This window comes from Rhea americana, unplaced genomic scaffold (genome assembly GCF_003343005.1).
Source record: "Rhea americana isolate MKP2758 unplaced genomic scaffold, rheAme1 scaffold_96, whole genome shotgun sequence".
NCBI classification, from domain to species: Eukaryota; Metazoa; Chordata; class Aves; order Rheiformes; family Rheidae; genus Rhea; species Rhea americana.
This window is the reverse complement of record NW_028187155.1, coordinates 2,329,693-2,357,430: the sequence shown is the minus strand read 5'-3', so window position 1 is coordinate 2,357,430 and position 27,738 is coordinate 2,329,693. Positions and strand designations below refer to the sequence as shown.

At 42.2% G+C, this 27,738-nt stretch overlaps 1 protein-coding gene across 2 annotated transcripts in view; it reads right to left on the bottom strand.

Annotated features, from left to right (window-relative positions):
- TP63 (tumor protein p63) overlaps window positions 1–27,539 on the bottom strand; it is a 71,706-nt gene extending 44,167 nt beyond the window's left edge. For both annotated transcript variants that reach the window (XM_085325080.1, XM_085325081.1), the window contains exons 1-2: window positions 27,374–27,539; window positions 8,163–8,417 (exon numbers count right to left, since the gene is read on the bottom strand). In XM_085325080.1, the coding sequence (XP_085181206.1) occupies window positions 8,163–8,417; window positions 27,374–27,415 (297 nt within the window). In that variant the 5' untranslated portion in view covers window positions 27,416–27,539. The remainder of the gene's footprint in view (window positions 1–8,162; window positions 8,418–27,373) is intronic.
- Between the last annotated feature and the right edge of the window lie 199 nt (window positions 27,540–27,738).

The window sequence follows — 27,738 nt, the reverse complement described above, 5'->3', positions numbered from 1 at the left end:
AAAAGCAATATAAATAGCAACCTTCCCCTACTTCAAGATGTTAACTCACCTCACAACATCAACTATTCCTATCTGTAAATGTTTTTTTTTAACCCTTCCTCCTCATAGTTCTCAAGAGCCACAAGTCTGATTCAGCTTTTATTTGAAAAATGGCTTCCTTCCAGGCTGTAGCTTTTTCTTGTAAAATTAATTCCTTTGGTAATACTGCTGGAGGCACATTGGTATGCACATATATATCCCTTTTCACACGGTGTTGTTTTATATCTATGTAGTAAAAGATTCCTAATCCAGGATTATGATTCTCTTTATTCCTTTCTCAGGAAAATAGGTGGGGCTTCTTCATGTAAGATGAGTTGATGAAAATTATGTTTAATTAACATTTTTTCTTTCCACATAGACAAATTCCTCTCATTAACAAAATGATAATAATTCTCATCACCAAAAATGGTTCTCGCACTTAATTCTCTCTCTCACTCTCTCTTTTTTTTTTTTTTTTTAAATGAGCAAAACCTTAGACAACATGTGCTAGCTCAACAGGTGGGGGAGGGAGGGGTTCTGATGCTGGTACAGTACAACCCCTCCTCATGGCTACTTTCTCCACCCTGCTATCCTCTCTCATTTCTCAGTCTTTTGCATTCGCAGATCCTGAGATGCCTGTAGCAATCTTCAGCTGGTCTCCTGTTATACTGGAAGAGGATCAGCACAAGCATAGTGACTAAGATGCTAAATCTTACTCTAAAGGAAAGGACGTTCACACCATCAGTTCACATCTGATCACACCATCAGACACATCCAAATGACTCGTAGAGAAGAGCTCTCTCCTCCACCAAACAACAGTGGTCTCCTGGCCACTACAGCCTTACAGGGAAGAAAATCCTACATTAGGCTCCTGAAGTTAGATGCACAGTGAAGACACAAAGATGCGTAAGGCCAGCATGCTATTTGAACAGCAGAGCACAAGGCACTCGGACTGGAGACCAAATTTTCTGTTCCCAATGCCAGCACATATCACTTTGCACAGAAAGTAATAACTTCCCTTCTCATCCTTCCTAGGTATTACAAGCTGTATCTCTATAACTTGGTTTTATGCCACAACACAGTTCCATCAGCACTCAAGGCACTATTCTAGAGCAAGTAACAAAAACTTATCACTACAATGACAGCAGTTCAGACAGGGCAACTACACTGCCTATATAGAATTTTCAAAGTAGAGAAACAAACAAACAGCAATAGAAACAAAAAGGAAAATACAGCTTAAAAAAAGCAAAGGACCATCTCATGTCAAGAAACTTATCTGGAGAACTATGGCACAGATCTATATAGATGCTTCTAAGGAAGAACAGAAGATAACTGCTAAAAAAAACAAAATATACATGACAATGAGATTAGGGGAAAAAAACACAATTACATTTTAATGGGAATCTAATGCACACAGATCTCCTTCTACTCAAGCATAGAAAAAAAAAAAACATAATTCACCAGGCCCCTCCTGAACTGGTTCTCACAAGTGAACTGGTTCTTCCCACCTTCGCTAGCTTGAAAACATTTCCCTGCCATGAAAAAGGCACCTCCTTCAAAGACAACAAGCCTAGCTCCTCTCTTTCCAGGTAGATGATCTAGGACAAGTTGCATACGTCTCAAGGAAATCCACAGCCGTAATATTAGGGACCAGACTATCACAGAGAGTGAAATACACTTGACAAGCTCTTCAGCAAGGAAAGTATGATCGCCACCTCTTTGCACACAAGAACTGTCGTTACAATCAAAGAGCGTCCTGTCTCCCTGCTTGCTTTGCACAGGCAAGAGCAGCGTATAAGAAACATTGTCTTTAGGAAATCATAAGCAGAAGAGTGCTCAAACAGGCAGGTATGGCTGCTAAGAGCTTGAGAAAGCTCATTCTTACGACTTCTCACCCAAGACAAATGCCCAAAAATGGAAACGCTCCTGCCCTTTTCAGAACAGTGCCTAGCCAAGCRCTTAGCTCACACCATTACGTCAGTTCTCTCGTAGCCTCCAGCTTGTGCAGCCACAGGCTGCAACCCCGCTTCCTCCTCTGCTGCCTTCTCCTGCCAGTTTGTTCTCYCCCCTCAGGATCATTCCCCTTCCTAGCTCCTGCTATAACAAGGGAAGTTTGCACATGCAAAGCTAACTTTGCTGAGAGCAGTCAGCTGGGCTGGAGAGAGAACCTACGTTTAGAGCCACAAAAGGATTAGCAAAGTGTCTGGATGATGACAGTCTGCAGACCGCTGCCACTAATGAATCTCTCTTACATGGACCTTTGCAGCTGCCCAGTGCAAAGAGCTAAAGCCTACATTATTGCTGTCTAGGTGCCTCAAGAAGAGGGAAATTCAAAGTCCTGAAACAAGACCACTWCCATTCCCCTTTTCCTGGCAGCCTTAAAATTAATATTCAAAGGAAAAGTTAGAAAGCTCTGATTGCATTAACCAGAGGGCAACCCGATTGTGTAAGTACTGCATAGTTGAGAAATATCAAAGCTACAATTTCTCATGAACACTTAACGATGCCTGACATCTAAATTCACTGAAAAAGAGTCACTGGCCTTTAAAAAAAAATCTCACCTATCATGCAGACAGAAGATCAGCAATAGACTTCTCAGCCTTCCAGGGCAGTACTAGACATTGCAACTGTTATCAAAACAATGGGCTATTGGTACTAATCTGATTATTTTATTTAAGAGAACACTGCGAACACATAATTAAAGACTATTGCATTAAGGAGATGCATGCATCTAATTGCCAGATCACTGCTTCACTTATGCCTGTGTGCAGTCCTCGAAATCATTTTATACAGAGGATAAACAAAACACTTCCCAATTTTACCATATAAAACAGAAATTGAATGAATCAATTTGAAATAAAGAGACTGAGATAATCCAACCAAGACATTTGTACTCTTGATATGGAAACTCGTTATTGCTACTGTGGACTAGTTTAGCTGCATTCCTTTTGCCTTTATTAAAAGGTAACATTTTCAGATACATTCCCCTCAGCCAGCACAATCCCTTTATTTGCTTTTCTGTATGTTGTATAGACAGTTATCCAGCTTYGCTAGCAAAAAGAGAATCTAGAACCTAAAGGGTTTCACATAGCTTTAGATACAGCTGAGTTTATGGAGAATGAGAAGCATCAGTGTGCCTGCTTGTAGGATGGATTCCAGTTTTGCAGGGCTCCGTTTCATAACAAAACACTGCAAGGACCAACCCTAATCCTGTTCAGCTCCAACCTACTGCAAGGCATGAGAATAAACTGCTAAATTCAGATATTGCCAACACTGGAATTATGCAAGCCTTGCAGGGCTGGGTGTCTTGGTGTCTTTCTCCAACAGAATCCAGAATTTGCAAATGAGTTTCATTTTTCATTTAAAAATCTTAAAGCTATTTCTGCCCTCTTTTTCCTTAGCCCTTATGACTACCAAGAAAAGCTTTTAAAGAGTTATCAGAAGCACCCTGAAGGCTCAAAAACCCGGGCAAAAAATAAGAACAACCTGTTTGTCTTTTTTAAAAGAGTCTCATGACTTATAAGGTGGTATCTTGCTGATGGGATGGGTGGATCTGATTCATTTTTTGATAGCTCCAGTTTGGCAGTAAGGTTAACTTTTACTTACCTTGACATACATACATTAAAACAAAACAAAAAAGCCCCAGCTCGTGGTATCTAAACTCGTGTTATACTCGTTCTATTTTCCTCGTACTGCAAAGTGGGTGATTTTAAACTGAAAAACAAAAAAAAAAAAAAAAAAAAAAAAAAAAAAAAAAAAAAAAAACACTTTCCTTTCTGCAGTCACACTCTTCCCCATGTAACAGGTTCTGCTAGTGACAGGTGATTACCAAATCCTTTTTAGGGGAAAAGAGCCATGTATTTATTTATTTATTTAGACTCAGAGTGGGTGGGGAGATCTGCACATAACTTACTTCTGCAAAGAAAAAAAAGTCTCGGGTGGAACACTTTTGAAATTGCTTATTTTCCACTGCTGCAAAAATGGGAGGAGGTATTGCAAGCTGAGGCATATGGGAATTCTCAGAGAGGACATATCCCACAATAAATGACACTTGATTCAGGATATGTTGTTACTTCACCCAGTTCCTAGGGCTTCTCACTCAACCTTAATGACCTACTCTCTATCTCCTCMTTACAGGATGATAGCTACTTTTTCTTTCATAGCTTGGTTTTCAAGAAGGTTTTATTGTAACATGAGCTCCTTGCCCTAGTATGCATGTGAGAAACGTTTTTTCAATTTAAATTGCCAAGGCTTTTGTTTTTAAACACTTCAGTAGAGTTTCAATTGTTTAAGATTTTCATTCTGAAAAGACTGATTAACTTGCTTACATTCTTTCTTATGTTCTCTGGTCATTAATTAAAAAAACAATCAAGGATACTTATAAAGTCCTCTGCAATCCAATCTCAATTTGTCATCATTAATCAGTTCAACATTGCATACATATGAAGAGCTAACTTGATTAGACAGCATGTTTTACTGGAATTCCTACTTAGGGTCATGAAGGACTTCAGAGAGAAAATCTGCAACATTTTCAAAGTGAATTGCTCATAAATATGGAGACATCCTCACACCTAGCAGCAACCACYTTTCTCTCTGCAATTTTTGGCTAGTTTTCCTTTAATTAGGAGCCCACTACAAACCTGAATAGAGAGGCAACCATCCCAATGTTACACTCACRTCCCTCCTGACTTGCTGCATACAGATACTGCTGATCAGGCATTAGCTGCCTGTCAAAGAGGGCCCACTGACCCAGGAAAATAAACCTTCCCCATAGGAAGAGTCCAGAGAGCTTGGAGCAAAAAATATATTTCAAGGAGAAAAAAGAGAAAAGAAAAAAAAAAGATTGAGGTTACTCTGCTACTATTCCTCTGCTCCCCCCATCCCCACAAAAAGTAACCTGAAGTGGTCTACCTAGAATTTCAGATTTCTCCTTCCAAATCATGCAAATTATGAGCTACRTGCGCAAAGTGAACACAATGTCTGAAGCATTTCACGGCTCTAAAATCCACCCTTCAGAGCAGCTGCTGCTTTTTCAGGAGAAATAATCGTGTCTTCTCACCAAGCCCACAGCCTTCGCTCCCATGACCTAATCTACCATGACTCAGTCCCAAACAAGCTCAGAGGCGGCTATGGCTAAGCACCCCATCAGCCAGAAGACCAGACCCACCACCAGCCACTGCCAAGTTGTTCCAACAGCACAAAGTGCATTAGCCTAGCTAATTCTCTCCTAAAAAGGGGAAAGTACGACACAGCAAGCTTCCTTAATACTGTTGCCCTGGGGAACAGCAAGAGGAAAGAAAACTAAGAAACAGAGCTTTCAAGTTTTGGACTCTTAATAAGGGTGGGGCCATCTAGTAATTAAGGTTTTAATAGGTCACTGCAGTGAAAGAAACCCTTCCAGTTGGGTAAGTTCCTAATCTATCATTAAAAAAAAAAAAAAGACATGAGTTAATCAAAGCATATGAACTCAAAACTGGGGGGGGGGAGGGGGGGAATGAGCAACCCAAAGAACTTGATCTTGCTGAGACAATGGGGTAATCATTCCTTCTTTCATCATTTTGCACATTTCCACATTTCTCAGGGCAGCAGCGGGAAAGAGCCTTCGCATCCTTCTCCACCCACCCCTCCGATAAAGCTGTCGAACACATATTACCAACTGCTCAAGAGCCCATGTGAAATGAGTTGGTGGATTAATTAGCAGAAGGGTAGAGCTCTGCAGATGGAAAGATGCTCTGGGGCAAAACGTATATTGATTGAAAGCCCCCAGCAAGCATCGCCAGCCTGTCATCAACCACGATGAATGTGCAGCGCACTGCTGGCTCCKGCACGAGGAGTTGAATCTGGGTCACTCAGCTCCACATTGTGCAGGGACACCCTGACCAGGCATGGACCATGCTTGCCTCTCAATAACCAGAGCGCTCTTTGGGAGGCAGTTCCCCCACTAAAACACTGGCTCATCTCTAGACAGGCTGCCACAGTAACACAGAAGGCATCTTCATCTCTGTAGCGAGGTCCATGTCAGGGCAAGGTAACATGCAGGCAAGCTAAATGTGCTTTTCCCCCAAGCTGCACACAGTTAATGACTGCAAAATGCCAGCCCACAGGGCCAGCGAGCTGCTTGCAGCTTTAAGCTTGCAGGTACCTCTCTCCTCCTCAGCTCTACTGGAAAAAGCCATTAAGTACATGCAATATTAATTTCAAAAGACCACTTTTTGTTGCTGAAAGGGTAGCATTAAACACCTTTGTTCCCTGCAAGTGCCTTGTGCAATTCCTTGTAACATACATATCAAGAGAGAGTATCTTTTCACATCTCCTTTAAAAGGACTTTCCAGTGCTCTCTGCAAAATTTAAGGGCAGCATTTATCTGCTCTGAAAAAGTGGAAAGTAAAACCGACCAACTATTTCCTTAAAGGGAAGTGAAAATAAGTACTGCATACAATGTACGTAGAGAAACCTGGACATGAAAACAAGCATGAACTACAAGGCATTGTTCCCAACACACACACACAAAAATGCATTTTCACAACATTTAAAAATCATTCACCCTTTTATGCATGAGCAAATGGAAAATTTGTTCTTGCACAGACATAACATATTTTAACTCCAGAAAAAAAACACACACAATTTTAAGGTTACTGTTATCAGTTTTCCAAAAAGTTTGCTTAAACAAATAATGCAAACTTAATGATTTATTGTCATGTGACATCTCTTTTCATCTAGCCAAACTAAGGATCACACAGGTTCCACCGCTTCACTGTCACGTAATGGCTGGAAATTCCTACAGAATTAGTTGCAACTCCTGCTAGACAGTATTTAAATTAGAGATCAAAATTTTTTCTCAGAATTAAAAAAGAAAGAAAAAAAACTAAACTCTCACTATTTTAATGCACTTAACTTTTAGTAGAAGCGTATCTTTTTTGTTCCGTAAAAACAGAATCAGTGCTTTTATTCAGATAGCATGAGTTCTGAAGATGGAAAAAAGTAGGTGTTGGATAATTGTGAAACCCATTAAAAACTATCACAAGAAAGTTTTGACTGAAGGAAAATAAAACAACAATTCGTAATACGGTGATGCTGTAACTTGAGCTTATGCTTTAAGATTCAGTTCATATATCCAGTAAATAGATAAGTAAAATCAGTTTCTTCCACACAGGATTTAAGTCTGCTATACTCATTTAATTATCTGGTATAGCAGAGGTTACTGATAACACCTAATTTAAACATTTAACATTCTAGTATTATGCAAATGTCTAAGGTTTGAAACTTAGCTAATTCTCCTCGTTGACTCTACAGGGAAATTATCTATAGGGAGATGATTCACAGCACATACTCCAAGTGCCTGAAGCACAAAGACAGTAAATACTGAACATTTGTTTTTTCCACTTGGAACATCTCTACTCAAGAGCCCTGAAACACTACAGGGTGTACAGTTCTTGTAGCCCAGGATACAGTACTACTAATTCCTACAGCTTGAACAATCAGGTCATTTCCAAAGATCAAGGGTTGGCCTTCGAGTTTCAAACTTTATGTTTTTGGTAAAAATGGACTACACTGAAAACTAGACCAATGCATTAACAAAAAATAACAATAAGAAAACCGCACACATCTGAGTACACCAGGACTGACCAGAGCTAGCAACACTGGGGCTCCCCACCAGCTGCAAGAGGGGCAAGGAGGACACGGGGAGAGAGAAAGCCTCACTCCACGAGTCATCACAGGGAGCACCATCACTGCTCTGCACCTCTGTCCTGCTGGCACAGCCCTTCACACCAACTCTGACTCAAACCTGCAGGTGTTTAAGCAAGCCAAGGGAAGCTCTGAATCTGTTCTTATTCCTGCTCAATGTTTTACTCCAGGATATCTGCTAGACACAAATGGAGAGCCACTGTTTCACCAGATATGGGCTTCAGTTGACTTTTTGCAGGACACTTTATTCACCTCGGATTTAGTGGGGGCAAATTCCCATCACACCCTCCTAAAGCAGCCAAGATAAATTTCTTCCTCCTGCACATAACTTGTAGTACACTAAAGACGACACAGGCCACACTGTTCTTGCACAAGCCYGAATAACATATCCTATCTAGTGTCTTTACTGGCCTTAAGACYGAAGCCAGACAAACAGCAAGGCTACGCTGTGCCCTTACCGTCCATGTTGCTGACTTTGCTGTGCTGGACTGTTGAAATGATACATCGAAGCTGTGAGGTCCCGGGTAGTCTGTGTTGGAAGGGATGGCCGGGGAGGGTGAGAGGGCATCAAAAGTRGAGCTGGGCTGGGCGTAAGGCGATGGTGCTGTGACGCTGTTCTGCGCGTGCTCGGTGTTGTAGGGGCTGGTGGAGGAAGAGCCGTTCTGAATCTGCTGGTCCATGCTGTTCAGGAGCCCCAGGTTTGTGTACTGCGGCTAGAAGCAGAGAGATGCACAAAAGCGTTACAAAAGCACCGTTAGCGTAGGCTAGCTCGCCRCGCCACAGCACAGCCTGCACCATGCGAGGTTTACAGTACGCTCCCAGCACTACCCTACATGTTTCATTCAAAGACTCAGGAGAATTGCCAAGAATATACCCCATTTTATACAGGTGTTAGAACTAAAAAGCTTCTCCATAGTCATGTAGGAGGTCAGCAGCCAAGATAGGAAAAGGGCTTGTATCTAATGAGAGTGATTAGCAAGGCAGCAAATCACCATGAGGAGACAAGCAGACAATGTGTCTAGCAATACCCTCAGACCAGACACCTTTTTGGAGGAATTGCTGTAATGCAATAAGAAAAAAAAAAGAAAAGAAAACCCAACAAAAACCTATCAACCACTCAAAACTACAACAAAATAKGTTCATTGCAGGGCAACTGGCTCTAAATTGTATAAGGTTATGTGGTCTCTGACAGTCTTGAGCTTTATCCAGAGATCATTCTTCCTCTTGCAGATCCAATCCTGCTATCCACACTGATATTTAGAAACTCTTACTCAGCTAGTACCTGCACTGAAGTCACCAACTAAAGTGTCAGTAACTGAAAGAGGTTTAGAAGACCTTAACCAGACCTGTGCACTGCACTCAGTTCCCAGTGACTAGTTACAGACAGTCACAGAGGAATTGAAGGTAGCCTCATCAAGCAGAGGACAAGTTCACAGCATAGAAGGCCTTTCCACATACGTAAGTAGCAGCCGTTGCACAGTGTGTAGCATTTAAACGAGCAGTCAAGGTTGTGACCCAAAAGTAGCCTCCAGGTACAAGTGACATTGAAACAACTGAGGGCATCAAAACAGAAGGCTAGAGAGCAAAGTATATAAAGGCAAAAGTTAGATCAGGGAAAAGTCAACACAAGAATCATGTGCATGAGCCTTTAAATTCTATGTGTAGTCTTGGTCTCCCATCTCAAAGAGATGAGTGGAACCTAATGTTCAGAGAAACGCAACAAGAATAACCAAAAACCAGTYGATGCTTTCCAGTCATGCAACGCTTAGGTAGACCGGGACTCTCTAGTCTGTTAAAGAGACAATGAGGAGAAAGGGGGAATGCATTCTAAGTCCATRAATTCCTAAGTGATATAAAAGAGCAGATATGAAATGGTTATTCAATGCTTTCTTACTACAAGAATTAGAGAAGAACAAAACATCACTAGCAGGGTGTTGATTTGAAGATGTGCACAGTGGTTCTTCACATGGTCCACCTTCACATGGGATTTTCTGCCACATAGTGATGGAGATACTAAAAGCCTATACATGTTCAAAAAACAGCACTGGATAAGTTCATGGGAGGAAATAAAAAGTCAAGGCAACAACTCCAAATTTAAAACTGTTCTAAAACCACAAATAGTTGGAAGCTGGGAAAGTATTCTAGAGAAACAGGGTTWCACAATCACCATGTTCTTTTACTCCTCCGATGAATCCAACACTGGCTACCATGAGAGGGTGGGTAAGCAGCACACTTGGTTGGACYAGGTACACAGACTCATCCTGCACTTATCTGGAGGAGGACACTGTTTGTGCCCAGTTTATAGAGGGCAGCATCCAAAAGGCTTTTCAGTACTGCCCAAACCACCTCTGGGATTTCCCAAGGAATGTGCAAGGATGAACACACCTAGCTTTACAACTAGACAGTAGATAACATGGTAGAAGTGACATTGGCTCTTCCCCTTATTCAGAGGTCCAGGCATCTCATTCTCTTCCTATTTTTTCTGCCTATCACATGCAACCCACCCAGCTCACATATCTCATGGTGCTTGAGCTAGACTGTTCCCTGCTTTCTTCTTCTTTCCAACAGTCACCTCTTTTCCAGAGAATAGCTCCAGGACAATTATACATTATACACTAAAGGCCAAAAGCTCCCTGGGTCAAAGCGCTGACAGAAAGACTATAGTTAAAAGCTTTCCCAATGCTGGAAATCCCAACAGCCCCTCTGAGGCTTCAAGTACCACTTCATCACTCTGCACAAGACCAAAAGAGAATCACAAAGCCTGTCTGCTGAGCTCCCCAGGGCTTCAGACAGGTCATTTAAACACTCTCCGGTCACTTCATCCGTATAAGAAAATAGCTTGGTTCCTTTCCAAGGGTAAGGCATTCTCCCTATACTCACTTTGCACTTCCAGCTGCCCTTCCAGATGAGAAGGAAGTAGAGAAAACTGAGCCGCCAAGTGGAGCTCTTCCTCATATCTCATCTTCACCGAGAGAGGATGATTGATTTTTATGATTTTTAATTAAAAGCACAAGGAAAGTCCAGTACTGCTGGGACTTCAGTGAGGCACACACAGTCTTCCAAGAGGAAGAAGTCAGGGCAAAGTATTGCTCTGAGCTGCACTAGAGGAAAATGCCTGGTGGGGAAGGACTCCATCTTGGGAGTTGGAATGGCCTTCAGGAGGACACTCTGGGCAGAAGGAATGGAGAACTGGATCTCTCCCTTGCTCTGCCAATGACACACATACCCTTGGGCAAGCCGCCTTGCCGCCCTTCACCTCGCCCTCCACCCTTGGCCTACTTCAGGCTGCAAGGTCTTCCGGGCAAGGATTACTCCTCACTATGTAAAAAGCACTTCACTTAATGGGCCTCCATTTTGGCTGAGGCCTTCAGGCGTTAGAATAATAAAAGCAATTATGTATTGAGTCCTAATCCCGGATGAACTAGCAACTCTCCATGTTGCCTCAGGTTAGTCATTTACCCTCCCTGCCTCAGTTTCCCTATTTATAACAGTGGAGTAGAACTCACCCGTCTAACAGGGGTGCCGTGGGATTCCAGAAGTGCACGTAACTGCACTGTGACTTGAACATACCCAGGGATGCTGGAAGTGTGCTAAATAGTTGTCAAGGGAGAGACCAATCCAGACTAGATGTTTTTTCTCCAAGAGGAGAGCAAAGCTTTCACAATGTAGATGACAGTTATGTCTCATCTTCTGCAGGCCATTCTGCAAACCAAGGCTTATTTAATGGACTTCTGGTACRAGCTTGATGATAATTCTATATAGGGGGTGTTAGAATGTGAACATACATGGCTAGGAACAGTTTTTGCTAATTAATAATTTTATATTTAATAAAAAACAAAAAACCCGCACCCAYGCTCCCCAAAATATAAACAAAAGCAACAAAATAAGATTTTTGAATCATTTAATCAAAATTAGTCTCACACCCTTTGACCCTAAAAAGACTTAAAGTCTGCAGACTTTATCACTCAGTTTTTTCACTTCTCATGGAGATTAGCATCAGACACACTCCTTAATCAGCAGAGCGATGAAAAGACAATACTGATGAAAACAGTCTCCTAAAACAGCTCAGACAGACAGACAGCAAAATAACAACTCTGTTTTAGCTTTCACTTAAAGATTATTCCTTCTAATCCCAGGCTGTTAAAGATTATGGAGAAAGATGACCAAACAAGCAGGCAGCATTAACAAGACAGCACAGTTTGAAAATGCTGAAGATGCTGCTGGGAAGTCAATTACAACAAATAAATAAATAAATAAAATAAAGTACTCCATTAAAATTTAAGATCCTTAAGGGAATCGAGGATCCTTTTCATTCCATTCAGTCCTGGGACCATCTGTCTAAATGCTAACAGCAGAATCCCCATTCCATTGCATTTATACATTCACATTCCACAGCTGAATGCCATGTCCCCATTTGCTCTTTAAATAACTATTAATCTCCTTGCACTTATCCTAGCGCTGACACAAGCAGCTGTTTGACTCCCCTCCGCTCCCTCCATGTCCCACCAACCTCCAACCTTTCACCTTTCCTGGCCCCTTTCTCCCCGCTCTGGGCAGGTGCTCCAACTCCGACCTGGTGTCAAAGCCAGTCACTAGGCTTGTACTTAACACACACACACACACACACACACACACACTCATCCTCCGAATCAGCTCGCAGCTATGCCGCGAGGCAGGCTGCTTGAAGAGTTGTTTGTGCTCAAGGGGTCAACATCTGAATTGCTTGCAAGCCCTTTCACAGGAATCAGATAAGGCTTTCGGAGGCACACTCCTTCTGACAACACGGCAATTAGAGGGGCAGCAGGCCCGCAGAAGGCTGCGCGCTGGAATTCAGCGCACGGCGGCTCGCGCCGCAATAAAACTCCTGCACCCCGGCCACGCTGTGGACCACGAGCCCGGGTGAGAACAAAGAGATCAAGGGTTTTGTGCTAGGCTGCAAGATATCTCCCCGAAGGAGGGGCTCGCAGGGTGTGTTTGCACACGCACATGCATGCACACACACACGCAGAGCTTCCTAACCATTTGCAGAAAGCAAGATGACAACATTTTAGTGGGAACCTAATCCTTGCCAATTGGGTAGCCCAGAATTTGGCACACGACTGTTTTGCAGTGAAGCTGTTCTGAACAACTATAGGCTCTTATTCCTGGCAGAATAAGAATTTTGTTTGGTGGGAAGCAGAAAAAGCATTCAAGGCAAAAATAATAGGTTATCTGGTTTTCAGCACCTTTGTTCTTGATTTCTGTCCCCCCACCCCAAGTTTGACAGGATTAATAYAGCAGAAGCATTACCAAAAAATCATCAAGTAAGTTTAACTGCAGACAATCAGAGGGATGCAATTAGTTCCTGTATTACCCATTTTGGAACATCATTTCAATGATGTATCTAAAATTATCAGTTTCACTTCCTATATCCCATCAGCTTCACTTTAGGTTTTCATGCTAACTCATATTTCTAGATTAGAAAAGCCATCATTTTGCTGGAGACCCTGCTGAATTAAAAGAAAATTAAAGACTGAAAACTGCACAGTTGTTTTACCATTGTTACGCTATGATAAAAACAGAACTTGCTTTGGAATGGTCCAGACAACATAATGCAAAAAGCCTCTCCGGTCCCAGCCATCCAGTAGCACCTGCCACAAGAGGGCAATGCAAATGCTCCCTGCAGAAGGTACAGCTGATGTCTGCAGAAAGGTTTGCCACTCCACCCAAAACAGAGCCCTTCTTGCTCTACCCTGCAGGAAGAATTCCCTCAAGTCCTTGGACTACAATCCATTTTTAAACTCCATATGTTAAACATAAGGCTTAGAGATATATTTGCAAAGAGACCCCTACTATTAGGGCACGAGGGAAGTCACACCAGCAAAGAAAAGTTTAAGGGAACTTCCAAACCAAAAACCCCCTAAAATACACAACTCYAGCTATTAACTACCCAGTTATCAACCTCTCAGAGAAAGTTTTGAGAGTTTTTTCCACTTGAAAAAAGGAAAAGTTACCCCCTTAACCTATTGAAAAAACCCTTAGATGCTTCAACTCCTGCTATCAAAATCCTTCTGTGTCTCCAAGGAACGTGCATTGATGTTTTATACTCATACCAGCAAAGTTATTTTTCATCATTGGATGTTTGCAGCTCAAGAACATTATCCAGCTACTGAAAAAGCCTTGCAAACACCACCTCTGGTGCTTATTCTCCAATGATAAGAGACAATGAAACTAAATACAGTGAATTACCATGGATGTTGGCAACAGAAAGATTCTGCAAGGCATTTTGATAGTTTTGTGTTTTGCCCTTAACTGCACCATGACTAAGGCACCAGTAGTAGTAGAAACCAGCTTATAACGATATTTCAATGCTGGGCAGTGTGAAGATTCAGACTCTTGTTTGAGAAGAGACTTTTAGGAGGAGCAGGAGGCATGTTTTCCAGTATACTTGATGCCTATCCAAATCAGAAGATGGATGCCTCAAATGTGACAGTATACTTGAATCAACCTAATTTCAGAACCTTCCTAACAGAGGATTTAGTTGGTGGAAATAAAGCACTTGAGCTCAACAGAAGTTCTTCTATCATAATTATTATTCAAAATATTGCTGAACACAAGACTGTGCAGCTTTGCCAATTGCTCAGAAGGCAACTGATACARTGTTAGATGTAGGCGCACTCCTTGYGCCACTGCAAAGAAATTAAAAGGATTCCACCCAYACCCCTCAGCTAAGGTCAGGGCTGAAGCTGCAAGAGATAGCTAACTAACTCACAGTGAAAGGTGTGATTTGGTTAGCATCTCTAGCCTTTTTTCCCATCAAATAAAACAAACAAAYGAGCATTACAGATCTTCTTTTCCTGCCAGACCGACTTTCCACTCAGCTAACACATGTCTGTATTGCACTCTGTTCAGAAGGAATTACCACAGCTCAGTTCGGACATCATTCTGGTTCCCTGCTAGCCAYGAGGGAAAGTGGTTTAAATAAAAACTTAGGCCCAGACCCCTGCTGTGCTGGATCCCAGAGTGCCAGCAGCAGGGTGTACTGCCTGTCCACATCTCTCTCAGCTCCGCTTCTAAAATAGAGGCAAAGCGGCAGGTCTATTTTTAAGAGGCTTCCTCCCAGAGCTGCTGTATGGCTAAACACATCAAGGACTCAGATGCACTTGGATATAATGATAACGTGTACCATGCACTTTATGTGAATAGTCAAGGAGTAAATAACTTTGGTTCAATCAAAGATACCAACAATTATCAAGGCATCAGTTAAGCTTAAGGGCCCGGGAGTCTAAGCTGTAATTACTTTGAAACAGAGTTTTTAAGGGCACTCTATCAAGCTACCTGATTTGAATAATCTTACTGTTGTGTCATTGCTTTTTCCGGGAAGATAGCTGACTATTTCACCTCCCAATTGTGTTACAGGTTCTTGATGTGATGGGCTGCACTGSTCTAGAGGAAGCCTTGGACCCTGTAAATCCTGATCTCTGCTATTAGAGACAGCCGCAGCATAACCAAACACACATAAACCTCATGTCCAAAAAAGCAGCACATCTAAGATTGTCCTGCACAGGTATTACATATTAAGAACTAAGATAAYCGCAGCATGTCACCTGGACAGCTTCCAGTACAGCCCAAACACATACTGCACAATTTRAAGAAGAGTTCTTCATTTCACCCAGCTAAGGGAATAAATAAATAAATAGAATAAAACCCTTGAAATTCAAGCGTAAATGATATTCTGAAATCAAGCCACTACGTTCAGATATGCAGGGCTAAAAGAGAGCCCACTCTGCCTACCTAACACAGCATCTCGTCTCTCCCAGTAGTTGATCTGACAGAGACCAACTTGGTAGAAACAAGTTACGTACGAAACAGGAGAAATCAGCGCACATCAGTGACCCACAAACATAGACCATTACCAGGAGATCAGTACAATTTGTACACTCAGGGGAAGAGGGAAAAGGCTAGATGATTCCCACTGGAATTAGCTTTTCAACACAAGCAGCACAACCTTAAAAGCTGTACCCACGAGGACTGCAGCCTGTGTGCATCTCCACTCAGACACAATTCTGTTGACCTCAGCAGAACTTCTCATTCARGTAAAAGTGCACTTACACAGGTATTTACAGGCTTGGAGAATAACTCAATTTCATGAAAAGCAACATGAAAGGAAGTTTCTATATCTACCCCTAAAGGCTGTAAGTTCGGCAATGTGTGTCATGTCTCCTCCCTCCCCTTCCCCCCCCCACACTTTGTTTTTCTTTTTATCTAAACTTTGAGTCTTTCCCCTTGATTAACATTCATTTACTTTTACACAGCAAAAAGTATTTTTCAGCCAGAAGCAGGGTGCCTTTTAAAACAAGCACAGCCCAAAGCAGGAATGCCTGTAATTCCTGGCTCCTACCACCTGCCACAGGTTCACGTAAAAGAGCTTGTCTAATTCTAGGATTATCAGCATGACAGTGCATCCCACTGTCTGGATACCCTGTATTCTGTAAGTACTTTCTAATGCCTATAAAGACAGTATGATTGACTTCTCTAGGATTTTATTTTAGGCTTTCAACAACACACAGGAAGATTCTGAACAGAGTTCTTAAAAACTCCCTGCACAGAAAACACCACCTTCTGAATGCTTGACCATTTTCAGTAGGCTTTCATTAGAATATCTAAGCTAGAGCTATTCTGAAAGTTCAGATGGTTCTAAAAGAGGAAAGAGTCCAAGACTTCCCCCCCCCCCCCATTCTCTATACACATACACAGTCATTTCTTTACTCTGGGCTTGTGCAGAACAGTTTATTTGAAATACCATTGGAAAAAATACATAAACATGGAGGCAAAAGACTCGCACAGTTGCATCTCTGTGAGATGTCAGATAGCCTGAGGCAGAGCTCCATGATTTTACAGCAAATTCATGAATATCCCTAACACTCAGTTTCATAAAACTAAAACAGAGGTCAAGAGCTTCCTAAGCTCTTGGGCAACACAATGTCAACAAAAATCTGAGAGCGAGAAAGCACAGACTAATTTGGAAAGGCACCCCCTCACAAAAGATCCAAATATAACTGAAGACAAAAACCTATAACAGAAAAGATAGACTGCAAGATCTCGGTAAGATAATTTAGCCTAATTTCAATGGCTGAATAGTACTAAATGATCATAGCTTGGTAGGTCATACAGAAACCTCCAAGTGCTGGGGTTTCTAAACAATGTTGAAAAGTTGGATCCAAGAAAGAAGCTATATTTAAACAGAAGGAACTGATTAAAATACAAAGGAACACAGAAACTGGACAGCAGAAGTCCTGTAACTGATTAAAGTTGCCTTCTTTCTTGAACTCTTTACCAGACAGTAATCATCGATGGTTATCAGTCATTTCAGACATGTAGCATTTTATTGTGTTGAGAAAGCAGTGTTAGGCTGGACAGGATGTCTGTCATCCACAGTGAAAGGCAGCAGACACAAACTACCAAAGTATGGCCATAGGGCACAAGGACAATGGATGTTCCRGGTCAGAACAGCATCAGGAGATGAAGTCACCTCCAAAATTCATCACTGTGCTCAATAAAATCAGAATCCATCAGGTTTTAGACATCAATGTAAAATAGTGCAGCTAGCTAGTATTCTAGTCAGAATGAGAAATTTAGATCCACAAGTTAAATAAATCAAGCAGTTAAACRCAAGAAAACAGAAGAAGCCACATGCATAAACCCCCCACACCCACTCTTTGAAGCATGGTGCAACTACAAAATATAAGAACTCATAAGAAGAGTTACAGGAGGGCAAAGGGCAGATTAAAACAAGTTACTGCAAGCAAGGAAAAAGGGTTATACTCCAGCACAAGAGTCCTCATGGATTGAAAGATCTGTGGATTTTTCTAGTGTATTTCACCAATTTCTCCATCCAAAATAAGCATCAACTCCTGGATGACATTCTCAAAAACCTGGGATACTGAGTGACAGCCCCAAGGCAGCACCATCATCTGAGAAGCTTTTGATACTGAGTGGGACAGCAAAGGGACTTGCTGCCAAATTCTGATTATAMCCCAAATGCAGAGAACAGAAGGAGGCAGAGCAATATATTAGAGTAGCTTCTGACTGGCACCAAGAAGCAGCAAGCTGGTTTTGCAGTTGAGTACAGCAGCACCCAGAGCCCAAAGACAACCCCATCCAACTCAAGCAGCATGAGCTGCCCTCCCTCTGCAGTGCACAGCAGAAACATACAGCTTCTTACTTTTTCAGCTGGCTCTTAGGAGATGAGCAGGAGCGTTATAAACCATTTTCCAAAGACATCAGACTGTCCCTGCACCAGGCTGTTCCAGACCCAAAAGCTAGGTCTTAGGCAGCACTGAGTACACAACGTGCACAAGAAAATGTTTCTTCCACAATTGCCTTCACTCCATCAGCCTCACAGCCATCAAAATATTTTCCCTATCATTTAAGTCACAGCATTATCAGAAGTTTTATACACCTATAATTTCTGWGGTAGCCTGGTACGGACTCTCCACCATCTAATAATGCAACCAAAAGCACATTTCAGTATTGCTCTCACCATCTGGTATTGGCAACTTCAATATACATTAACACACACTATGCCATCACTGCTTAATGCAAGGTACAGCTTCAGAAGTTTGCATTTGAGGGACTCGATTGGAAAGGCTTTTCGTTATCCAAACAGAGAAGCCAACACATTTGTTTTTCAATATTGAATCACTCATGCTAGCAGAAAGTTGGGGACTTCGTTTTTTCATTTCTTTCAAACAGATAGTTTTCGTAACGTAACGAGTGCTTATTGCAGTAAGTTAGCCAAAGTGGAAGGCATTTCTGCTCATTCGCTCTCACAATTACCACGACTGCGTGCAATTACAGTAGTCATTTACACAAAGGGTTCTTCCACATTTTTCATGAAAAAGAGCATACCTATTAATTTCCATTCAGTACCATATTTAACTCCCTACTCCTCCAATCTGAACATTCACAGTTACACTGCACAGAGGTCTGACAAAGGCTGATCTCAGCAGTTTTCCCATGTCGATATTCACAAAGCAGTTTCCTGCTTGCAAAATGACTAATGTTTTCCAGATCACACCTAGCCAGTGTGTTTTCTAGTTTCCTCTTCAAGAAATTCTTGTATGCTTATTCGCTACAGAAATGGGGCGGTGGTAAATTCAACATCTACTTAGCTCTATTCAATCACATCAGCACCTCTCAGGCAGTTTACCTGTATACTACTGATCAAATACASAGTAAAACTGCAGCAGCGAGAAGTCATAGTAAAGACTTGCAGAAGCTATTGATAATTTCAGAAATGCACCTGAAAAATCTTGCAGGGTCCAAGTTTTACAGAGCAGCTGATCAAAATTTTTCTTTCCTTTGAGTGATCACAAACCCCAAAACCATTTTCTAATGCATATCAAATAAGTCATGARGTAATCTACAAAATATTAAAACCCAGCAAAATGATGAAATAGTTTAAGCCATCTCCCATGCAGCAGAGAGATCCACTTGTTGACTTGACATGGTTGCTGACAGCATGATTAACTCATAAAAAGCTACAGAGAGAATGCATCCACCTATTCCTATTGTTCCATTCACATACGTTGCTGAAGCACTATGCACAAGCCCTACACATCAGTTCCCTTACACAGCTAGCCACAGCACAGAGATTTCCGCCTGTACAGCACTATCAAGCCGCCTAGCACTGCACCTCCTCCCCTCAGCCTGTTCCCAGAAGTCGGCATAATTCTTTGTATTTACTTCCTAGATGTGGATTAAAAGATTCGTATCTGCCGAGACACAATCCATCCCTTTCATTCCCAGACACTACCCCACCATAAAATATTTCCCCTTCCCTCCCTAAATTGGGTGTTTCCTCCCACTCTCTTGCCCTTGGTAAAAGCATTCATCTTCTTGCCATGTTGAGGAAGTTGGAATCATCTCAAATTTCACCAGGCCCCCTCATATACCACTTCCCAAAGTCCTTGAGGGGAAGTTTAATCCGGATCCAAACTCTGGAATCAATCCCAAAAGACTGCTGGGCTCCAATCAATGCATTAAGTTTCAAACATGCTCAGCCTTGCCACCTGGGTCCACTTCCAAGCATGGCAGAGGACTCAGCATAAACTCAGAAACACTTTAARCCATCTATTCCAGCACTCCACCATAATCTGTTCTGCATCTATAACAGCACAAACATCCTGGTTAAAACACTGCTCCCTTAGCTGTACCATTAAGGCCCAAGCAGAGGCAGTGGATTTGCAAAAACAAAAAACAACCCAAGATACCACTGAGTATTCTTGGATCATCTCCCAACTCGTTCAACTCTAGTGCCAGTAATAAAAAGATTGTGTCATCCTCCCATACATTTGTCACTTGCCTGTGCCCAGGGAGCTGAAAACACTGGTCATTAAAAACATATATAAAAATCAAATCTAGGCTTAAGCTCCCAAAGGAGATTCAAGTTCACCTTACCAAAACTGAAGAACTAAAGCTTTTGCATGTCTTATCTGAGCCTTTCCGAACCTTCATCTCTATTCTGAACCTTATCTGAGCCTTTCTTTTTGATTTAATTCCTAATACTAGATGCCTTAAGCAAATAAAACTCCAGTCATCTCAAATCTCATACTCCTGTATTTGTTCCTTGCACAAGGTAATTGGAAGCAACTAAGATAAGCTTAGAAAGCCTCTCATAAGCTCTTCTTCAGACAAGAATAAGACTCTCCCCTAGGAGACTGTCTGCTTTTAAGGAATAAGTTCACCCCCTAAATTTCATTGCAGTTCCTTCTCAGTAGCTCACAGCTAAATCACAACTTGCATATTCTATTTATTCTGTCTATTCTCCTAGAGGCTTTGGCCAGGTTTTCCCCTACTGGAAAGCAGCTCTCTAATCCCTCCAACAACTGTAACATCTTCTCATGGCACAGTACAGGTCTAATGGAAAGCTCCATTGAGGACACTAAAGACTGAAAGAGCTCTCAGAAATCGTTTAATAATATAACTAAAGAAACCAAAACAGGAAGTTTGAGAACAGCGAGTTTATTCACTTGGAGACCCACGCACAGCCTAACCATGACTGAGCTCATATATCACTAAAGATGATGGCCTTGATTAATTGTCCAGGAAATGCAAGTCGATCGTGGCACTGAGATGGCAGAGAGCATGAAAAAATATGCAATTARGAAAAGTCAAACTGCGACACCTTTGGAGAGTAATGATTTTCCTCTTAATTCCACTTGATACCAAAAGTGACTTGACACTAATCCAGGCCAAGCCACACAAATAAAAGAGCTTGTGCTCACTTCCCCTCTTGAGGGGATGAAGTGGAGTGTTACGGCTGAGTATGTGAGAAGCTACTCTCCTTTCTGATGATTTATGCAACCTTCGTTTGAGAGTCGCACACATTTTATTGCCTATTCTGCACATTCTCCAGAAGCGTTGGAGGTTGTGCCAGAAAAACAACAGGGCTTAACAACGTCTACTGCAAATCCATAGGTGCAAGAGCTCCTTTCTGAAGCGTTTCCAGATTTTGTTCAGTGGGAATATTTTGTAAATAGAATTTAAAATTTGCCTTGAGCCAGGCAACACCCACTTTTATTCAGCCCTTCACAATAATGACATAAGTAGTTTCTCCACTAGTTATAGCAAGGTTTTCCAGAAGAGAAAGCAAAGTGCATGGTCTACAGAAGTCACCCTCTCATATTTGACATCCAGTCTTCCTGTTGCCAATGCAGAGTCTTCCACGGTGAACTAACAATGTCTCTGCACCATGAAAATGGCAGTGATTGGAAACCAAACCTTCAGCTAGGCATAGCCTGACAGATGCAACCCAAAAAAGTCATCAACAGATGGGTAGAAATATATGCACCGCCCTGAGACAGGCAAAGCTTGCTTTTGTTGTTTCTATAGAGGGACAGGGGAGAGAAGAGAAGCAGTTTCACTTGACTTAAAAATCATTATTTTGTTATTAAAAAGGACAAAGTAAAATGAAAGAAAAACAACTCCAAGGGAGCTACGTGGATTTACACAGTAACATAACCAGGCTTGTGTTAGAAGAAATCAGAGAGTTTAGGTGATGGCAGCAACGCAGAAGATTAAGACAACCAGAATTAGGAAAAAAGAGCCAACCAAAACAATAGGTTTTATATTCTCCAATGGAAAATCCTCAGCGTAAAGTACTTGGATTATTTCATCTGGTCTCAACCAAGGTCAATTCACGTGGCAGCTCTATTAGCTTATTTCCCAGAGCTTTTGTAAAGAAGCAAGCAAAAATGGACAGTTAATAACCACTGGTTCATGATGTAAAAAACCTTCACCACACTGTGATGGCTGCTCCTTTCCATTTCTTATAGTGAAGATTTTTACAGTACAGTTACAACAAAACGAGTTTCTAGCCAAATGAAGCAAGCTATCAGTTTGCCAACAGTTCAAAAAGATCCTCTATCCCTAATTCCAGGCTACTTATGCCTTGTTTCGAGCTCAGAAAATTAAAATAGAGGTGCGATTTCTATTCCGATTTGCAGTGCAAGGTATGTATTACCATACAAACTGCAAAATGTGTGTACTTAAGAACATACTGAACAATAGCATCTCTTCACACACAACCAAACCACAGTGATTTCTGCAGAACTGTCACCAGCATGCTCAGAAGTTAAAATTGTGCAGACAGATAGAACATCGCTAAGTTTCATTTTTGTCTATTAAAAGGACTCTCATTCATTCTTTCCACCCACATGCAAGTTACTATCCTTTCACTCTGTGCTACACCCACAGCCTTAGACTCCTGAGGTCTAGTCCCTCCATTCTGAGGAAGGAGGGGAGCTCTCTAGGGTAACACCTCCCATTTACCATTTCACATGTGGTCACACYGACAACTGTGTTTGATGGAAGCAAAGTACTTTGGCACCCTATTACAGCACAACAAAAGACTCCTCCAYGACATTACAAATCAGCTTGAACAACAGGCAGTTGAATTTTTGAGTGATCCAGACTCAGCTCTCTCCTAATCCTTGAGTTTCTCCCAAATTGGACCTCCTGTTTCAATGAGGAGGGAGGGAGATGAGAACACAGTGACAGGCAGGTCTCATCTCCTTGCCACACACATCTCTGAACTAGTTGAATCTCTTTGCTAGAAGTAGTGAAATATTGTAGCAGCTACTGGAATTCACTAAACAGATACAGGCATAGACAAGTCTACCTTAGTTTTTCTACCCACTGAGCAAATCTTTAAAATTACACTGGCTTGGAAACCTTTGAGAGGAAAGAGTACCTAGTTGTAGAYGGCATATACATCCGCGTACAAGACCTCCACAATCCAAGGTTAAAACATCTGCCTAACAAGTTTGCGCAGATGTCACATGACTAAAACTTAAGTCCCTTAAGTGCAATTACAGCAAAAACAAAGGGTGAATAAACAAGAACTGTAGCCAGACACTAGCAAGGAACACAACCCCTAATGCACTCCTTCCTTCCCTAACGCCCAAACTGTGCCCAAATATGCAGGGGTAGTAACACCACTTTGATATTCAGAAGCCACTGAAACGGCACTTTACTGTAACTTGGCACAGCTCAGAAGAGAGGTTTCTTSCCAAGGCTTGTAGGTTGTTCTCTGGCTTCTGGGGAACCAGCAGAGCCCCAAGACACCTTTAAAAATAGGTGGTGAATGGATCCATCCAGGACTAGGAGAAAATAGTTCAGGTTTAGCCAATACCTCTTGAGAAACTCATAGCATCCTCCAAGTACTTTCATCTTGGGGGTAGGGTGAAATGAGAGGTAGAAGGGGCACTGCACAAATAAGCCTTTCTCTTCGGTACCTCCACAACCTGAGCAGAGCAGGAAGACTGATCTTCCAGGTAGTGACCATGGCCYGTTCTCTGAAGAGTGCACCCTCCCCACTGGGTTTGGGCAAGGATCACAGAGCAGGGGATGACAGGAGGGGAAAAGGCTTTGTTGAGTGAATTTTACTACTGCCGCATCTCAAAACCATCTGAAGAAAGAAAACAGTGTCAGAAGAGCTAGGCTTTGCCCTCTCAGGCAGTTCACAGAAGACTACAGACTGACAGCAAGAGCAATAAACTCCAGCCACGTTTTCACTACTTACTGAAAAAGCTGATGTTCAGAAATAAGCTACGTCTCAATTTTCAGATTCCTCAGCCTTAAACTAATGTTTGCTGAAACAACGTACCAGACAGAGGAACATTTCTTGCACTTTGCTGAGGGGGCCCAGCTCCCTTAGGACATCCTTCCAGGCCACCTCTGGAGCCTCACCTAGCTGCCTCAGAGGGGCAGGATTCACATCCAGGGCACTAGGTAAAATATGCATATCTGAAGTATTGTTTAAAAAGATGAGGTGGGAGAGGGTAGGGGGAGAGAGCATGAAAGCACATCCTTCTGAGTAGGCTCTCCTAAACCTGAATCAAGGATACTTGCAAAAATTTGTCCACAGCTTTAAAACTTCCAGTGTGAAGGAATGTTGCCAATAAAGTCATAAATCAAAGTGTTTTAAAATGTTTTGTATAAAACTGGTTCCCCATTTCCCTCCAAAACTATAATAAAATCTTAACGGAAAGCTATTCCTTGTCTCTCCCACAAACAGCAGGGAAATTTTGGGGAAGACTGAAGAGGGAGATAATCAAAAAAAATCATAGCACGTATTTCTTATCAATATTTTAACAAGATGTGTTTATTCTCTTGGCAATGCTTTAATTTTATTTTAGCAAACACCCCAAACACTGTCCGTCATCATCACAAACTCCCAAAGAATTATTCCCCACAGTGAATCTCTGTTGTTCTCATTCTCCTCCCAACATCCCAAAATAGCACCCAAGCAACTTGGATTAGACTRCAAACTTGCAGACACCCTCTTCACACAGAGGGCTTCAGGTTTACAAGCACTTCCAATTTGTGCATGCTCCCTCCAAGCATTGCTGTAGGACCCACCCCTACATACCATCCCCAAACCTGYGAAGCATGAGTAGACATAGGAAAGTCATCTGAGGCCTAAAGGGATCCTGTTCACCAGCACCTTGACATCCCTTTACAACCACCCCAACCACACTGCATCTCTGCTTCTCACATCTCCTAGTCACAAATGCACAGAAACTGACTGAAGAGGATCTACAGGGTCATGGGGTCCAGCACTCTGCCAACAAATAGTATGACTGCTCTAAAAAAAAAAAAAAAAAAAAAAAAAAAAAGTCCAGCTCAAATGTAGGATTAGATTAAACTGGAGAAGCAGTTGGGTCAGATTCCATCTCCTGGCTTTGAGGGCTATGATTCACATTTTCAGTACCTTCTCAAACACCCCTTTTCCTGCTCTCAGCCAGCTTTTGCCCATTTTGGAGAAGCTCCCAAATTCCATTGCAACACTCAGGAAGACGCTTGCAGGCACAGGCCCTGCGTGGATCAGCAGCACACCCGCACTGCCTTCAGCTCGCGGCCGTCACAACGGCCTCCGCGCGGTCGCCACGCACCCGTCATTAGGGCTTGCACAAGGGCAGGTTCCCAGGCTGCGGGGTGGAGTGCRCTGTGCCGCCGGTGGCTGCCCGGGAAGGCAGGAGCTCAGCGCCCACGAGTAGGCGGTGCTGAATATACAACAGACGCAGCAAGCCTTCAGGAGGTCTCTCCCTCCAGAGACATTTTAGCACTCAGGGAAAGAAATAGGTTTTGAGCAGAAGGGTGGGAGGAGGGCTCCCCACTCTGCCTTTTAAAATTTGATTTCAGGGGAAAAATTGATTTTTCTTCCCCACCATATATTTTTGCCAAAGCCAAAAAAAACTTGTATTATCTACCAACTTTTACAGGAGTATGTACAGCCTTCTTCTACCCAGTCTCCAAAATACCCAGCAACAGTTGCAAWAAATTTCTAGTTCTATTTCCAAACCAAGTCCTAGGAGGAAATATTTCTTTCTTGAAGGAACTATGCCAAAGCCTACATCTTGTTTTCAAGCTTAGGATGGGCGAGGTTCATCACCACCAATATATTTTAATTGAGCATTAACAAGTCCCTGTTTCTCTCAAGAAGATTCATTAGAATGGCTGTTCTCCCTCAGCAATAAAGTCAAGCGAATGCTAATCGCTTTTCCTTCCACAGAGTACAACACTTCAATGGATGAATAATATCAGCATAAGGTTCAAATGCAAAAAGGAGAAGGGTGTGAGAGARGGGGAAATCAGTGAAAAGACCTTAAAAAAAAAAAACTTCCACTGATTGCCACTGTGATGAACAGCATTTAAGCAGAGCGAGAGCACTCCTGAGTGCATCGCTTCTGACAGATGAGCCCAGCAAGTCAACCATAGGGACTCCAAACCCAACCGCTGCTATTCAGCGAAAGTTGATCAGATAGCAGGAGACAAATAATGCCAAGCAAATACTCTGCCTGAGAAGTGCTCTCTCCACATTTAAGAGTTTATAACTAACTAGGTTGGGGGGGGGGGGAAGAAAGGGAGAGAAATCACAAAAGTTACTGTCTCATATGTGGAAAAAGTAGTTAGGAACATACATACTGCATGTTCGCACTCCCTGAAGAAAAAGGGACATGGAAAGCACACAGGTTTCAGTTCACCGCGTTGCTTTCTCAGAGTTACAAACYTGCCATCCCAGGTGCGCAAGCCCCAAGTGCGCATTTAACCGGCTTTTCCTCTCCGGCTAACACATCCCCTATCTGTACGCTCAGCCTTGCAAGTCCTATTTTGTTTTGTTTTCCAAGTGGTTGAGCTTCTGCTTGCTTCAGATCTCATATCCTATGCACTCCACTCGAAACATTTTCACCAGGAACACACACACACGTGCACGCACACACACACTGGAGCTGCTGCTGCCTTGCCATTCTGATGAGTGTCAACACAGCTGCTGTCTCCTCTGGAATGTAAACCAATATTGTTGTTAGATCTCCCTCAACCCCAGGTAACTTCCTCAAAGATTTGCAGAGTATGTGGCAATTCTCTCTACTTCCACCTTACAAAAAGTCTGCCAGTTGKTTTAAAAATAAACAAATAAGTAAGTAAATTTAAGCTAAATTTCAAGCGTCTGTTCCACCAGCACCTATACAGGCGCTAAAGGTTACAGAAAGCAAAATGAATATGTGGTATGTGAATTTATCCTCATATGTGTTTAGACAGACACCCCGTGTAAAACATCTTGCTGCTGCAAATCGCGGGGCAAGATACTAACAGCACTGAGTAAAAGCGTTATTGGTGTGAATGCAAACRTGACATTTGCAGCAGAGAACCTTAGTTTCCTATTATTTTTACTTTAAAAGGTAACCTAAGAAGGGCTTTTATAATGTACTTTTGGTTTACTTCCTAAACATCATCTACTTTTAACAATGAGCGGCAATTTGAGCAATAAAAAGGCTAGTTAATGAGTTATAATGTAGTCAACACAGATACCGTTCATACAACTACAGGAATGCAATCTGTATGCATTGCCCACAGTAGGCGATTACTCTGCCTTACTCCAACAGAAAAAACTCTGGCCGATTACGGTTCCCAAAACATATTTGCTGTCCTAAACGTAAAGACTGAAATTTCATTCCGATTCCRATACTCAGCCCAGCAAACTCCGATTGCCATTTGCAAAAGTTCCCCAAAAATAAATGTATATTCCATATCTTATTTCAAGACTACAGGGGTGAAGAAAATGCACAAGTTCACTAAAAATAAAATATATTAAAATATCATAGCTCAAACCCAGAATCCTTACCTCGCTATACTGGGACTGGGCATTGTTTTCCAGGTACAACATGTTAGCAGTCAAATTGATCAATGCTGCTGTTCTTTCTTCAGGCTCCAGGGTTTTGACAAACACCTCCCACCCCCTTGAAGACCCCAAAAATATGTGATGCTACTTGGAAGATAACAGGACTCAGAGTGTGCCTCTCTGCATAATTTAAGTTTCCCTTATATACCTAACTATAGGTAAGGAGGAGGAGGTGGGGCTCTCCTGCTTTACCTGTCCAATCTGTCAAAGTGCCACCTGGAGTCCTCCACTCCAATGGAGAGAGGCCTCTCCCATCTCATTAAGTAGTTAGAATTCCTTATCACCAATCTCTAAAAAGCAAAGGAAAA